We start from the raw sequence: 17631 nt of genomic DNA, 5'->3' as shown, positions 1-17631 counted from the left end.
CGAACTCGTGCGAAAAGCCATAATAAACAAAATGGGACAAATAAACCCGCTGCGCCTGAACAAGCTTGAGTTTCCGGTGCTAAGAGAAAGGGGCCAGGAGGACTCCAGCAGTTTCCATCTGTCTGTATTCGACTTTATCGAAACAGTTTTGTTACGCAAAGCGCCAAAATCGATTTTAGACTTGATTTCATCAGTTCGATTTCCTTAAAAGCATGCTACTAACTCGATGCCCTATACTAACTCGATATAGGGTGTCTCTTCGGATAAAGCGAATTAGACCATCACGCTCCTAGACATCACGTGGGACACGCGGCACAACACACCGATTGAAAGTTTTCTTTTTCGCGACATACAGGCCTGCCTTGCTGCAGAGTTTCTCGCAGAAATGAGACTCAATGCCTTCTGTTCAGTCTCAAATTCGCAAACTTTAGTTCATGGAGGAAGGTGAAGCCTTCGCAGTCCCCAGCAACACGGAGCTGCCGAAAGCCTCGCACCACTTTCTTCCTCATCTTATGCAAGCAGTCCGTTACAATCTCCAATATTGGTAGACAATGTACGAGGTAAGGCCCTTTCAGCGAAGAGTAACCGTTAACGGGCCGCATCTGCAGCGCTGACGACAGAAGTGTAAACATACAACCGCACCGGTACAGTATACATAAAACGACGGCGACACTACATCCCTTCCGTTACTACGGCTGTCGCAAAAACTGCTGATGCCAGCAGATCGTCTACAGGTCGCGCTGGTTGCTTGCTACTTGCCAGGTCGGTACAACCCCCGAGGGCAACGGTTTATCAAGAAGTCACTGCGCGCCCGAGTGGCAGCTGCGCCCAGCAGCCGCCGAGACTGTCTTCACCTGACAGGCGCCTTGTTGACCGGCCTCCGCTTTCGAGAGCCCTCGCACTGTGCCACGGTATTTCTTAACAGACTCATTGAACTGCTACCACGACCTTTGACAGCTGCCTGTGAGACTTGGCATGGATGTCTCCACCTCCCAGCCTAGTCTGTGTACTGCGACGGCGTGATAAGGAGTCTTAAAGCAGCTGTGGTAAGCTTGCAATTTACTGGCGGTCCTAGTGAACACAACGTCAGACCGCCCTCCCTTACGAGTCAACGACCTTAAGAATGAGGCGTAGCTCCTGTCAGATAGGACGCTCCAACACCGAGCTGGCGGGATCAGGAGTGACGTCCGCTACTGGCGTGACTGGCGCATGCATATAACATGGCAAGGTCTAACGCTACGTAGCGAACGAAACGTAACTGTCACTGTCTCACTAATATGGAAGAACCGGATATTCCCGATTCCGGTACTGTGTTTGTATAGAAAACAGTAACGGGAGCCCCTAGATCGTCCCCTTGTCTAGGCTGCATGTACGGCCACAATGTAGAAACGGTATTTATGGTGCATCAAAAATAAGATCAACTGCCAGGTACCTCTATCCAGTGAAGTAGCGAGCTATCTCAGACGTCTATTTCTATTATCCATGTTAGCTTTCAGAACGATACTCGTTCATAAGCCTCTCACAAGTGCTGTGTATGAACCACTATCGGACACTATGCCTTCTTCCAACGCCATTAATAGCGAGACCAGCGCCTCCCAAAGCACCAGCTTGGGACGCGAGACATCTACTTGCCCTAATTTAAATAGCCCTACAACGTTAGGTACGTTAGAAGAAGTACGATAGAATAGCTGCCGCACTTTTGCTGTTAGCATCAGGCCGCAGGGTCAATGACCTTACTCTACTACACTGTAGCCCGGGCAATTATATAGATAACTTTAACGCTATTATTTTGTGTCCGAAATTCGGCTCTAAACCAGATAACGTGTCTTACCGACTGGACTCTTAGAAGCTCCGGAATAAAGTATAGACCCAGTATAAGTAGGTAGTCTGGGTACGTCACCTTGCGAGAATTACACAAAATGTTAGGGGACACTTCGCTTATTTCTTTCAGCCACAGTCTCATCCAAGCCGGCCTCGCCTACGATTGCTTTTGATCCACGATGTACTTAATAACTAAATTGGCTGGAAAGCTATTCACTTAGCGATATTTTCGCTTATGTTAATTGGGAACATGACTCGCCGAGATTCTGCGGATCGGATGCGATTTCGAATGAGAATTCTCTTAAACCAGTTTAAGTCAGATTCGAACCTGAGATTACAATTTCAATTCTCAATTTCCTGTAATTCACATTATAACGAGTCACTGTGATTTCATGGGTTGCAATATGGTGTATACATATTTATTCGTTCTCTGAGTTCTATGACAGTAGGTGTAGCCCTATCGCTTGCGCGCCCGCTAACTCGCCACCAGGAGATAATAAACAGGTCTCAATGAAGATATCCGATGTGGAGTACGGAACACATAATATAAAAATTTTACCTTCCAATAAAATTATTATTATGTTTCCTATCCACATCGGATATCTGAGTAATGCCTTCCTGGCAGGCTACTAGGCTACTTTTATGCCGACGGTACTTCTCCTCAACAATGACATGGCGGTGGCGAGTGGCGGGAAGCGAGCAACGGTTCGCAGGAAGTGGAAGCGGAACTACGTCACGGCGTGGGGCGGAGCGACTACATAGACGCTAGCGGCATCATTGGTCAACGATCGCGTTACTCTCTCAATGAAGATATCCGATGTGGATAGGAAACATAATAATAATTTTATTGGAAGGTAAAATTTTTATAATTTCACTGATTCTTAAAAATTCAACTCAATGCACTCTTACAAATCCCAATTCACTATAATTTTAATTATGCTTTTGTAATGAATACAACGGCAAAGAAACTCACCGCGCCATATTGGATTTGGATAAAATAGCTGACGTAATATCTTTCTTCTCTTTCGGCGATGCTTGTGGCAGTGACGTCGTGCTCTGTGCTGATATTTGCTGCAAACAGTAATCAAGTTTTATTCATAATGTAGTGTACATTTAATGTCAATTGAGATACAGTGAAACCTGGACAAATAGGACCTTAATAAAATAACTCTTAAAATTTCTTTCAATACTGACTGAATCCAAATAATTTAACCCTTTGACCGCGAAATACATCATTCCCTTCGTGCATTCCGACTAGATTCACGATGACGCGCCGCGAACCATAGGCATGGCGTCCAAAGGATTAATATAATTAAATAAGTATTTTTAAACGACATTTCTATTTACTTAATCTAATCATTCAGAATAGTGCAAAACAACTGGTAATATTCACTTTTATTGCATGAAACTTTTCGCCAGGATCTCTGAAATTGAGAACGGTACCTTCACTGGTATCAATCATAGAAAAAATACTTAAATGTTTGAACATTGGGATTCATTTCATCCAGGTTTCACTGAAATAATAAACTGAAAATATCCATATCAAATAATAAAATAGTATTAATTAACATCACGAAAGTATCGTGCTTTCATGCTATCACGGAAATAGTGTAGTCATTATCACGGTTCACAGTCAAAGCCACTTGTACATTGGTTTTAGAAATATTAACTTAAATATCAAGTAAATAAGACACAATATATACATTAAAATAAAAAAGGCAAGCAGTCAACGAACATGCTAGCAATAACAAAAAACTGTACAAGTAAAAAAACAGAATGTTAGACAATGATAATTAAGACATTCAATTAATATATCATGCTAGACACAAACAACACAAAAACAAATATAGAAAATACGAGCTCTTTGGAATTAAATCGAGTAAATTGACGTGCAAATTATAAACATGCCGCAATATAATATGAGTTATGAGCTTGTCAAATAAATTATATTATAAGCTGATACCTCGTTAAAGTTTTTCTTTCAGAGGAATGTATTACATATAGATATAAACACTTTTTTAAAACCTTTTAACCGATTAGAATTTTTCATCGAACGTGTTCGTGTCAAAATGTCAAAATAAATAAATAGGGGTCGGTTGCGCCAAATAACCTGTCACGGTCAAAAAGTTCGCAAATTTTTATTGAAGGTATGGGAAATTTCGTAGTCACTGCTGATTGACGTTGATTCGTCCTAACGAACTTCGTCTAAGCAACAGCGGTTTTAATTATTTACACATTCTACAGAATTCGTCATGCTGTGTACTTACAGGCAAGTACCTATATTAGATTTAAAAGTGAAGATATGTCATACTCAACATAATGAGCGGAATAAATGCTTTGAGTTTCAGTCTTGAGCGCATAAGACATAATCTTTACTTTTTAAAATATCACATACACCAAATGCATACAGGCAGACATGTTAAGGTCCTTACGCTCTTCTGAATCGCGCGAGCGAGCAATGTGGTGTAAGGGGGCAGGGGTGAGTTGTCGTCTAGCCACTGTTAGTGCCGCCACCGATTAGTGACCGAGAGATGGGAAACAGGTTAGTGCATGTTGGGGCATAGACAGCTTTACTAATACATTTTTAAAAGTCGAACGAGAACTTATAGCGTTGCTACAGGACGTTTATCTGAGGCGATTGGTAAGATTATTATGGTCAGCTAAGGACTGATTGAATTGCCAGCTTGGAGCTGATTTATAATTTTAATTATGTAAAAATGTAATACATAAACGACGAGTGGCGGAAGACAGAGGAGGCCTTTGCCCAGCAGTGGGACACATATAGGATAGGCTATTAAAAAAATAGTCCCGAAACTGAGCTACCTTTTACTATAAAATCGTCGCATAACTTTTTTACCAACCGGCTGAGATAGGGTACTAATCAATCACAATGAATCCTTGTTCGATTATATACTTCAGCAACACTAATGAAATGAGACTACTTTTCTGTTTCTAACTGTATAGTTTATATCAATCGCAACATGATGTGCTAGGGGCGCAGGAATCCTATGTATGAGCCCCTTAAATTCAACTGAATTATTTATTATTAATCTTAAAACTGGTCCATAAATATTCACAACTAACGTCCGTGTGTTTAGTTAATTCTACTCTTCAAATTGAACGATTAGTCTACGCTTGGTCTACGCACATTTTTTTATTGCTTGTGTGATATCCATTTCATTAAGAAAAAAACCGGGCAAGTGCGAGTCTGACTCGCGCACGAAGGGTTCCGTACCATAAGGCAAAAAAAAAAAAGCAAAAAAAAACGGTCACCCATCCAAGTACTGACCCCTCCCGACGTTGCTTAACTTTGGTCAAAAATCACGTTTGTTGTATGGGAGCCCCATTTAAATCTTTATTTTATTCTGTTTTTAGTATTTGTTGTTATAGCGGCAACAGAAATACATCATCTGTGAAAATTTCAACTGTCTAGCTATCACGGTTCGTGAGATACAGCCTGGTGACAGACGGACGGACGGACGGACGGACGGACGGACGGACGGACGGACGGACGGATGGACGGACGGACAGCGAAGTCTTAGTAATAGGGTCCCGTTTTACCCTTTGGGTACGGAACCCTAAAAATGGTTTAATAAAGCAGTTACGTTTATAGCGTGACAGGCGACGCCAATGATTGCTGTTGATGGAATTTAGTTTTTATAAACAATTATATATTATGCCTATATTCTAAAAGTCCTTAAAATCATCCTTGCATTTTAACCCCGGAATCATCACGTATTAGTAAAGTTGTCTGTAAAAGGCAGATTGTTTGTAATAAGGAAACTAATCTTAAAGTAGATAATAAAAGATAAAATCAAAATGCTACTAATTCTAGTTCCTAATTTATTATTTATTACTATCGAACACTGAATAGCTGATATTCTTAATCTGGGCTCATTGTTATTAGAAGCTTTGGCTCCAATTTTGGACCCCAGTTTTGGTGCCTTCTTTCTCAGAAATAACTTCTCGTAGTAACATCTACAGATGTCGGTAGTTTAGCCAGTAGGTATAGATACACTTTCTGCATTCTACTATCGAAGTTTTTATGATGGTATGTATCACTTCCGACCAAAATCATCGTCACGTTTAAATTAAAATTAGTATAAGCAGGCGTGGCTCACTCCGCGATTTCGTCGCTTTGCTACAGGTAGCTAAAAGTACACACCAATTTTGGGGAAAGCCATAAGCCGCGCGTGGCGCTGTCGCCACCTAGCGGCCATATCTGTGCTGATCGTAACAGACGCGTTTTGTTAGAGAGTGAGTCCTCTGTACCTAGTACTATTATTTATTCTGTGGTATAAGTTAACTGTCATCTCCCTTTCTCCATTTTAAGTATAAATAGATACTTTTGTACCTAATTTCTTTTAGCAGTAGGTAAATATACAGGATTATTTTAGCAATTAATTAAAGTCAGACATTTTCGAAACCCACATCTTTCTTAGCATACGGCAATACACAGTGTTAAATGGGTGAAAGTACAATAGGGTTATCAGTTATCACAAACACATAGATAATAAAAAGATATTCGTACCCCATCAAAAATGTCCATGACCTCGTCCCACCACTAGAAAAGAGAAATATATTGTTTTTCTTTGATAGTGTTCTTCGTGGGTGTAATATAATGAAATATGACATTATTTAATCTACTATTTTTCTATACGAACTGCATACTACAGGGTTCAGGAATCTTGTAATATTAAATATTGACGAATGCTTACACAAATAAATTGAAGAAGTAAAAGGAAAGTTTGTAGAGTCGGACCAAGAAAAGTCTGCAGCGGATTTGATAGCCGACGCAGTGCAAGTGTCATTTATACGTCATAATTTCATACAAGTTTAACGTTTAAAATAACGCGTGCACTGCGTGGGCTATCAAATACGCTGCAGTCTTTTCTTGGACTGACTCTAATAAAAGTATGGGTTGACATGTCAAAACTGCACTGCACCATGGACAAAGAAAAGAAGAAAACCAACAACGTGTATACAAAATCACGTTTTACCAATTTCCAATATTAAGGTTATTTCCAGATGGCATCACTAACGCGGCAGGTCTCAATTCCATATATTTTGTTTAGCACTGAGATCTCTGGTTAAAATAACTCATCTTCCATTCAATAGATGGCGCTAAATATTGGAGGAATAGGACTTTGTAATGGGCTCTGTCAGTCTTCTTGTTTTATTAAATTTGTCCATGACATAATGATATCATTCATTTGTTTCTATTTGCGCCAGCACTCGTCTATTTACCCACACTAGTGCAAGGGATGAATGAGGTTATTGCCATAAATGAACACCATGGATGACCATTGGGTACCAATGTTAAGACGAAACAAATTATACCTGTTTAGCTTCTTTGTCAACAACTGAAGATCTGCCGGGGACATAGTTCTCTATTTTCCCGGGCTGATTTTTGTACACTTCTTGACTAGCTCTTGCTGATGCTAAGGTACTATACCTGGAATAAAAGAAAATATGTTGATAAAGGAGATGCCGTGATTGGTCAAGAATAAATTCAATATAGTATTCTAATATGACAATGTTTCTTGTGTCAGTCTTTTGAAAGCGGAGAATAATTTGGAATATGTTGTCATAACCTCAGTCACCCAGAGACCTAAAAACAGGCCTTCTAATAAATACATTTTATAAAATAATAATAATCCTTTGTAATTTGAATATTTTTTCAGACAGTTAAAACTACATTTGTCTTGGCTATGGCAATAATATGGTTTGGTGGGTGGCTAGGTTATAAAGTTGATAAGTTTCTTAAGTAATTAACTTATTACTAAATAAATGTATTTTGTCTGCTTATGCCTTCATCTTCGTGGAATGATGATGATGGTCTAAAATTATTCCATGTCCTTCCCCAGGCCTCACACTATCTCCATGCTAAATTTCATCTAAATCAGTTCAGCAGTTTAAGTGTGAATGTGAATAGGTAACAGACAGACATACAGAGTTACGATCGCATTTATATTATTAGGGATTTATTGTGTTTGCTTCTTGGATAATATTAAAATAACAATATACTTACTTATTACTAGGTAGATATGGCGAAGTGATTTCTTCATGGCGTCTCTCTTCCTGTACAGAGGTGGTCCTTCTCCGAGGGCTGTTAGTGACATCACTGTCGTATGCATCGCTCCATGTGCTGGAACCCAGTCGGCTCAGGCCACCTTCCGGCTCACTCAGGTAACCGGAGCGGGGATCGAAGTATGCATACTGGGACTTGTTGGTCACCCTCTGCGGTTGTTGACCTGGATTAGAATATTTGTTTAAGCATAGAACATAGCAGTGATAGTATAGTTTGGCTGAACAACCATGTCACTAGAAAATATGGTAGTCAGGCCGTAAAAAGTCTGCAGCGATTTTGATAGCCCATGCAGTGTCATTTTAAACGTCAAACTTCTATGAAATTATGACATATACATAACACTTACACTGCATGGGCTATCAAATCCGCTGCAGACTTTGTTTGGTGCGACTATAGATACGCTTCTTTTTCCTTTCTGACTATGTCTTATGTTTGCAACCATTTTTCCACTGATATGGTTGACTAACCAGCCTTGTCACACATCTGTCACTGCCTTAAAACTAGTAAGCATATTTTCGTCGGGTGACAAGCAAAAGTCACTAAGTACCTACTATCAAAAAATTTTAGTAACAATGCACTTTATTACACTTGTAACACGGTTTATTGTCCAATAATTTCAATGGTGTTAGTTAGTGACATTTGCTTGTCACCCGACGATTTGTAAACATGAAAACCACCTTTAGCCTTTTGTTTCATATGATATGTTAGCTAATGTTCTATTGCATTATGTGTCTTCTTAACTGTATTAGTTATTTTGCAATTTATATTCATTATCACTAAACTATAATTGTGTGTGAAAGCACTAGATGTAGAAAAGTTAAACAAAGCAATTAAATTAATGTAATAATGCACTTCTGTGTGGAGTTATACAGCCACCGATGTTGTGTGAAAATTTGGAAAAAGTGTGAAATAATCACCTCGGCGGCTTTTGTACCGAATAGTCACAAAATCGTCTGAAAAAGAAAATGTATAAAATAGGGACAGCGTCCGACATACAACACCTTCGACTGAGAAATAGTAAAATAATGGGTCTTAATAAAGGGAAACTAATTAAAATAACAAAAAATAAGGTCTGTAAAATAGTTAAAGACCTGGAAAGATTTCAAATAAAAAAAATTGTACGCTCAATACCAAAATATAAACAAAACTCACCGTCGTATTTGTTTTTGTGTATGGTGTCGTACATTTTCTTGTACCATTTTGACTGGTCTTTGACTTCCTGCAATTATAAAAGTTCCCATTATACCTAGATTTACTTGAAATATTCCTGTACTTTATATAAATTACATTATTTTTATTATTTTTTTTTAATTTTGTTACTCTTTGTGCTCTTTCTACGCTTGTGCGATGACAAATAAAATCCGTTTCGTAAACTTTTCAACCCAACGGTAATAGATACTAAAATATTATAGTAAAACGGAACGCAAATATAAAGTTTCAATACACGTAGGCAACGAAACTAATTAATTATTTACAGCATTCATAAATTAAAATTGTCTAATTAATGAGATAAAAAATAGGCATTTATTTTTAAAAATAAATACGGTCAAACTTTCCATTTATACAAACTATTAAAAATCTGATAACTTGTATTAAAAGTGAAATTAAGATAATGAACCATGTGCTTAAACTTTACTGAGACGTAAAAATAACTTGTGTTTTTTTTAATCTAATCCCGCGCTTTATGAGAAAAATCTTGTCTCTGACACAGACAAAATCAAGTAAACCTCAAACTTCTTTGTTCTGTAAGTACACATACTTACAGATCTCAGAGCTACTGGCATGCCGTCTTTGGTCGTGGGTCCGATTCCTTCAACTTTTTCATGAGCATGTGCCATTTTACGTGGCCCTCCGCGTTCGTAGTCGCTCCTGTCCGCCTCTCCCTCACTTGCGTACTCTCTGCGTAGAGCGTGGACTGAAATTGAAATAAAACGTGTTAACCATAGGTAGACTGACTAAGGCTTTGTTGAACATTCATTAGAATAGGTCCTCCTATATTCCCTTCGGGAGAAGGGACCAGTAAAATCATCTTACGACAATTCCTCATATCCGTGTATGTACCTACATGTTTTATTTTTAGAGTCTGACTAAGCTAAAACCATAGACTTTGCAGTGACACAGTAGGGAGGGTTACTACATATATACATCATAGTTTCATATGTAGGTAGTAATTTAACGTTTATAGTCTCGGAGTAATTAACAATGGAGCCGCCATTAATAGGCATTCCCCTCTGTCGAAAATAGGCGGCCAATGGTCAACCATATGTATGGACTGACGTTTATCTGACATGACGTACCTATACATTTGATGTGCCCACCCCCGCAAAAAACGGCAGACTATTTTGTACCGAAAATTTTAGACATGGCGTCTCCGTTGTTAATTACTCCGAGTTTATAGTGGCATACCAATACCAACCAAAAACAACTCCCAAAAGTTTGAGAGAAAAAAAAAATTAAGACGGATTTGGGATGGTTAGTCTAATATGTAGGGCCCTATTAGCATCATTTTAAATATGAGTCTAAGGGCCACTTGCATCATGCCACTGACCCGGGGTTAAATTGTACTGGTAACCATGGTAGCTCCAGGCGGCGTAGCACGGCGGCGTTTTTATCCCTTGTCACCATACCTGTCACGTTCTAACAATTATGTAAGTGCGAAAGGGACGCGCATAGTGAGTCGATAAAAATGGAACCGTGCTGCGCCCGCAGGTTTAACTGGTTAATTCCGGGTTAGTGAATGGTGCAAGTGGGCCTAAAAGTATCATCATCATCATCATTAACTTATGAGTTATTCTCTTGTCGGTGGAGTATCTTCCAGCTTTCCCTATCCTGCGCCAGCACTTTGACTTTTTGATACGACACGACCCCCCACTTTTTCTTTCACTTGCTCCAAAAAGCTTGCTAAAAGTATCGGTATTTTAAAAATAGATAGATTTGTACGGATGAACTTTGGTGTCAAAAATACTTACTGGGATCGCTTTTCGGTGGAGAAACTCTGTCACGGGGCAAACGCGCGCTATCTCTTTCCTGTTGCAGGTAGTTGGAACCTCGCGAGAATTGCCCCTCTGAAAAATTCATTAAAACGAATTTAATTCTACGCATAATCCCAGTACCTATTATATGTGTGATATGCGCTTACGTTTTAGGTTTGTTTAGCTTTACTATCCTCTTTTAGCTTTGAAATTTAACATATACCTACCAAAGTACTTATAACTAGAATCTGTGCGGAAAGAGAAGAATCGTGATATGTAGGTATGCGATCCAATAGATTCTACGACTCTTGTCTTTCCGCACAGACCCTATATAAGTACCTACTTATAACATCCGTTAAAAACAGGGTTAGAATATTTCTAACAGCCACCTACCTAATATCGCTGTCATAAACATGAAGTAACAAACTCAACGAGCTATGTTTCTTCAATTTGTTGTCCTATTCCTATTAATTTCTTTAAGATTTACGCAGCGAATTAATTTTTTTCTATATATTTTTATGGCCCAAAACGCGTTAATTCACTTTCTTCCCTTTCATGCCGTTCTCACCCAGTTCACCCAACTTTTCTTCGTCCACTAAAACTTTTTTACTAACACTACATCCATATTTTAACACTCTGCGACAGATCAGGTAGGTCTAAGCCAGCTTTGGCAGTAGAAAATTAGATAAATGTAGGCGTGAAGAAAAATGTACGACTGATCTCCCATACTGAATTTCGTGTACTTACAGTACATGCGTACAACTTTGTACGTAATGTACTTACACTTACAGTGCATTACGTACAAAGTTGGCTTGCCACAGAATACTCTCTTACTTAATGTTATTTTCAGGCCGAGCCACACCGGCTTGCGTGTGCGTGATGTGCGCTTGTGCGTGCGCTAAAATGTTGGAGCCGCACACGCACACGTCACGCAAGCGGTGTGCCATCTCTCATAAGAATCTGTATACTACAACGCCGCACGCGCACGTGCACGTCACGCACACGCAGCCGGTGTGCACACACTGAGAGAAAAGTACAACAAAAATACACTTAGAATTACAAAAATAAACTTAATCCGGGGACAAGGAGAGTTAATAGGAACAAATTGACTTTTCAATTTCTATTAGTTCTTGCAATTTATATTATCTGTTTGTTGAAATTGTATTTGGGATTACTGAGCTGTTTGTAGAAATAAATAAACTTTACAGAAATAGTGCAACGTCCATAATTATTACTAAAACTTCATTTTTTCCCCCAGTACAGAACTGTTTTTTAATTCCTGGTGATGATTTTTCTCTCAGTGCAGGCCATTCATCTTCATGTTTCCACGCGCCCGTAACAAGGTATGTTACTTGTACTTGATCCCCTATTGTTAAATAACGTCAGGTAAAAAACACAATTAGGGTAGGCAACAATTCCCCATATCGCAACGTACCCGGCAACTGTCATCTCATCAAGTATTAAATGCTATCTGGCCCTTGTCGCTCTATAATAACTTGTCACGTATTTTTCCGCCTTTATAGTTGGGTACAAGGGGCGTAGCTGAATAAGTTTTCGAACGTGGGTCACAGTTAAGTCGAATATCGGGTGACATATGTCTGTAAAAGGTGTTCATCGACTAATAATGCGGAAAGTTTTCAACGAAATACGTACCTATTTATTTCATACAGTATCACCACAGTATAAATACTTACTGTGTATGAAATATCTCAAATACCTTTACATACCTAATGCTAAGGTAATATGTATTTCTATAGGTAGATAGCTAGTTACATCCACTTTAAAAAACCTAACTTAATTCGAGTTGAAAAAGAGTGTATGTATTATTTTTTGTTCCCAAAATATAATATATATTTTGCATTATGATTGCTTTGCTTCATAGGTACCTAGTGGCATTTAAGCCATTAAAGTCTGTGTTGTCGATCCCTGGAACTTACCTAATTAGTTAGGTATGGATGGAATATTATAGGTATTATGTATTTGAATATCGATTTTTTTAATAGTGCATGCTTTTGTTTGCCCAAGTTTGAAGCAGCTTGCTTTAAATTTGACATGCCAAGTAATTGTTTGTTCTTAAGTTATTAAGAGCCTACTTAAAACTTAATTAACATACAAGTCACACGTAGGCCGATAATCCTATCGATTTTCTAGTGCCGTTAAAGATAATGCGGTGAATTATCGAGTTTTTGGTAATCTCTAATTAGGGGGTGCGACTCATCAGTGCGTAAGCCAATTACTCCAAGTTTGGAGGCAATTAGTCGTCATTCCCGCTCTGCCCTGGGAATAAATTACGATGTTCCAAATTTCCGATCCAGACCGTGTATTTTCAAAGCTAAGGAAAGGGCTAGACGTTTTGTAAAATGCCTACTAATAGAGTCCGTTAAGTTAACTCTACACTGACTTGGAAAGCGACGGAATATGGAAACGCGACAATAAACATCAATACAGTTGTACAGCAGTAAGCAGTGGTGGCCGAGTGGATATGACGTCTGACTTTCAATCCGGAGGTCGCGGGTTCAAATCCTGGCTCGTACCAATGACTTTTTCGGAACTTATGTACGAAATATCATTTGATATTTACTTACCACTAGCTTTTCGGTGAAGGAAAACATCGTGAGGAAACCTGCATATAAGTGCGTCAAGCAAATCTTGTCAGTAGCAATGTAAAGCAAACTAAAGTAGGGCAACACTCAAAGAGTAGTATTGCGCTAAGAAAAGCAGCAATGTACAATGTACATCGAACCAAAACTTTTTTTTCGCTGAGCGCGCCCTGTTACGTACGTCAATTCAAATTGTCACTCGTGGATTCTCTAATGAAAATGTTTGAAATTGTTAAAAAATGGCATTTAAATGGTATGGACGGACAATTTAAAAGCGGTGTGTGGTGAATTTGAAGATCTCAAAATAAAATTAGAAGTGGAATATGCCGTTAAACAAGAATGTAATGAATAAAATCGTTGCTTCAGCAGGTAGATGTCCTATTGGATTTTAATATTTTATTAGATTTATATCTTGGAACTGTAAGCATCTTATCTTTGATTAAGCACAATTTTATTTAATATATTGGTATTTAATGGCGACACAGCAGAAATATCTCTGGAAATAGAATCGATTCAGATTGTAAACAAAGATGATGGCTGTCATTCGCGATCCACATTCCACAGATAAAACACAGATGACACGCGATTTTCGAATTATTCGAACACAGTGTTGCTAACCCGCGATTTTTCAAATTTGCCGCCGTTTGCTACTGACAAGATTTGCTTGACGCAGATACATCTGCGAAGAAATTCAAAGGTGTTTGTGAAGTCCCCAATCCGCATTGGGCTAGCGTGGGGACTATAGCCCAAGCCCTCTCGCGCATGAGAGGAGGCCTTTGCTCAGCAGTGGGACATATATAGGCTGAAATGATGATGATGATGATGACAGTTGTATAATTTTGTCGCCATTTTTTTTTTCAAGTCGTTGAAGTCGGTTTAGACGCGTTCTTGTGACGAACCCGTTATATTTCTATTTATAAGTACATATACTTCTTCGAGATCGGTATTATAAGTGAATGGTAATCGTGAGGAATGATACCCCAGGTCGCGACTTGCTGAAAAAAGTCTAGGGTAAAGTATTTGCCATGTCTATTAAATAGGCAAACGTAAAAGTGCAAGAGGCACCCCTCTCACTTTACCAAATAATCTTGAATCTGAGCCCGCGGCGTAAACTTTAACTGCATCTTAAAACAAATTCATATCTCTTTACATAACACGAAAATTTCAACTCTATACACGACGATCTAAGGTTCCTTATGCACTTGGTAAAATCTGTAGGTAAGTAGTGTATCAAATTGGTTTTATACGGCACCGAACATCATCCTAATGACATGGGGGAGACATGAGCTGATTCAGACCGCTTACTTAGCGTAGGCAGCGTTCGGCAGGATACCCAGGTTTTTAGGGACGTCGAAATTCTAAACAACTATGTGTAAATGGGGATCACACTTATGCTGGTTTACAAGATTGAGCAGCGATCGAAATGAACATCCGCGAAGTCAGAATGTCGGTGGCTCTACACCTCCGACCAATTTAGATAACATTTAGACTGTTATGTTATGAATACTAACAACTGCTTGACAAACGCCTAAGGGTTGTTTGTTATAAGATTAACATAGATTAGGTGATAAACGCGCTTAAGCTGATAATTCAAAACTGCCTGTGTTTTGATAGCAAATTTTTTTTACTGCGCTGACATTTGGCATAAATGGATATATTTTGGTGCAATTTTTTATGACTCTCTTTTATAGATCGACAAGGCCCTTCATTGCGAACTAGAGGGAGTTAACAGAGATTTGCCACCTTTCCGACCGCGAGCTATTTGATATGGAAACAGACAGGGCGATAACCACAGCAAGTAGCTTCTGGCTTTCTGCAGAAGAGTGACGGTCCCCACCGCGCACGAAACAAACGAGACGGCCAGAAATGTTTTCCAAGGAGTTCAGCTAATAGCTATTCCGAGCGGCAGCACTGATATAGTCAAACTGCATCTCTTAGGAAATTGTTCGGATATAACTAAAGTGATTTCTACCTCTAGCTTTCTGCAGAAGAGTGACGGTGGGGTTCTGTGAAGGTGCTCACAAATATCTGAACACGCCTCTATTGTCAGGGCATTAGAGTGCGTGTTCAGATATTGTGAACACCTTGGCCGCTGCGATAAATCTGATGGCGACTGTACCTCTAGCTTTCTGCAGAAGAGTGACGGTGGGGTTCTGTGCACGAGGAAGACGGCTAGAGGAATTCGTCAAGGAGTTCAGGCTGGTAACTGCATGCTGTGGTTATTGCGAGTAGCAGCACTGATAGATGCAGTCAAACTGCATCTCTTAGGAAATTGTTCGGATATAACTAAAGTGATTTCTACCTCTAGCTTTCTGCAGAAGAGTGACGGTGGGGTTCTGTGCACGAGGAAGACGGCTAGAGGAGTTCCCCAAGGAGTTGAGGCCGGTAGCCGGGGCGCTGTGGCTGGTCCGCAGGCGTCCCTCGCTCTCCGAGCCGCTAGTGCAGCCGTTCTGCTCCGAACTCTGAAAATATTACACGGAAAGGACATTAGGTATATAATCGCAGAGATGACTATAGTTAATTTTTTTTAGCATTAGAAATAAGGTAAACAATCTTGATGTCTTTTAATTGAATAACACATTTTTAAAATAAATGTGACGGCAAATATGTAACAATTATGAATCTAATACGATCATTTATATTCCTCTGATTTTTAAAAAGCGTTTTTCAATTAAAAGACATGACAAGATCGCTTACCTTCTTTCAAGTTCTTTCTAATGCTAAAAAAAACGAACTATAGGTAAGGCACACTCTTGGCTTAAAGGACTCGCATCCAGGCCATAATTGTTAAAAAAAATAAAAAAATAAGGCACACTCGGCATCAAATCACGGAAGAAAGAATGAGCGCGCCGCGAACTTCTTTCTTTTGTGGCATCAAATAGACAGTGACGGTCAAAGTGGCCAAAATATATCGGAACACATCCTTATTTCTATGGTAACAAAGTTATACTTGATCAAGCGAATCTTGTCAGTAGAAAAAGGCGGCAAATTTGAAAAATGTAGGCGTGAAGGGTTATGGTCCCATAGTAAATTTGAATTTCGCGCCTTTTTCTACTGACAAGATTTGCTTGACCACAATGTATTTGATGCTAAATGTGCATTACGTCTATAATATTACCTATACACCAGTTTATCTCTAAATACCCATCGAATAATTATGAACGACCTCATTTACCTAGGTAAATGTTTAAGTACACGCTAACTCAGAAATTCATTACAATGCTGTTAGGTAATGTAGGTACTAAGAAATTTACTAAGAATTTAAAAAGCGGTGACCTGAATAATAGTCATGCAAATTCAGCCTGAAACAGTTTCTCTTAAAAAGGTTCTCAGCTCAATTCGTTTAAGCATATTATTCTGTCTGGTATTTTAGTCATTACATTACCAAAGGTAATTTAATCTGCCTAGTGAAACTTTCAGTCCTTATAGCACTTGCCACCGTTGAAGAGAAATGTTGAAACTTAAGTAAATCGATGACTTTCTTCTCGTGTTAATTAAATAAGATGTTTTATTTTTTATATAGCAATTGAACAAACTTGAGCGACTTCAAAATGTTTGCATTAGGTTTATTTTCGGGTTGCGCAAATTCGATCATATATCAAGCTTTCGTTCGCAGCTTAAGTGGTTGCCTATCCGTTTCCGTCGCAACATACATATTCTTTCCCTCCTGTATGTAACGCTGTTTCATCCCAATACTCCTTTTTATCTCAAAACTCAGTTTAAATTTCTTTCCTCCATTCGTTGCTCGCAAAATCTGCTACTGGTTCCCCCTCCTTCTTCTTCAAAATTTTACATTAACTCTTTCAGTTTTCGCGCTGTCCGGCTGTGGAATGCTCTGCCTATTGATATCAAACGTGCTAAATCACTCTCTATTTTTAAAAGCCTCTTAAAAAAACATTATTTGTCTCTTTCATAAATTTTTCATTTTTTTTTAACTCCTTATTGTTTTATAGCCTCCTTTGTCATCTATATATTTATTTGTTATTTATATAATGTTTATATAGTAATAAATGTAGTATATTTTTATTTCTTATATTTGTAGTATATGTATTTTATTTTATTTTTATTATTTGTTTTATTTTCGCACCACCCGTTAACTTGAATTTGTTTCGCCTTCTCACTATCTGAAGGTTGTCTGGAAGAGATC

General features: G+C 38.7%; 1 protein-coding gene across 9 annotated transcripts in view; it reads right to left on the bottom strand.

Moving 5' to 3' along the window:
* LOC134664418 (sorbin and SH3 domain-containing protein 1) overlaps positions 1 to 17631 on the bottom strand; it is a 198000-nt gene that overhangs the window by 39084 nt on the left and 141285 nt on the right. For 6 of the 9 annotated variants that reach the window (XM_063521052.1, XM_063521044.1, XM_063521045.1 and 3 more), the window contains 10 exons: positions 15787 to 15946; positions 10882 to 10977; positions 9676 to 9827; positions 9065 to 9131; positions 8830 to 8865; positions 7853 to 8075; positions 7162 to 7276; positions 6353 to 6385; positions 4254 to 4319; positions 2795 to 2892 (listed from right to left, as the gene is read on the bottom strand). In XM_063521052.1, the coding sequence (XP_063377122.1) occupies positions 2795 to 2892; positions 4254 to 4319; positions 6353 to 6385; positions 7162 to 7276; positions 7853 to 8075; positions 8830 to 8865; positions 9065 to 9131; positions 9676 to 9827; positions 10882 to 10977; positions 15787 to 15946 (1046 nt within the window). Of the gene's footprint in view, positions 1 to 2794; positions 2893 to 4253; positions 4320 to 6352; positions 6386 to 7161; positions 7277 to 7852; positions 8076 to 8829; positions 8866 to 9064; positions 9132 to 9675; positions 9828 to 10881; positions 10978 to 15786; positions 15947 to 17631 lie in introns of those variants that run through there. The other 3 variants (XM_063521048.1, XM_063521050.1, XM_063521054.1) reach the window with 3 other exon arrangements.

This window comes from Cydia fagiglandana, chromosome 5 (assembly GCF_963556715.1).
Source record: "Cydia fagiglandana chromosome 5, ilCydFagi1.1, whole genome shotgun sequence".
Lineage (NCBI taxonomy): Eukaryota > Metazoa > Arthropoda > Insecta > Lepidoptera > Tortricidae > Cydia > Cydia fagiglandana.
Note: the sequence above shows the minus strand (reverse complement) of the source record. Positions and strands in the feature narration are given on the sequence as shown.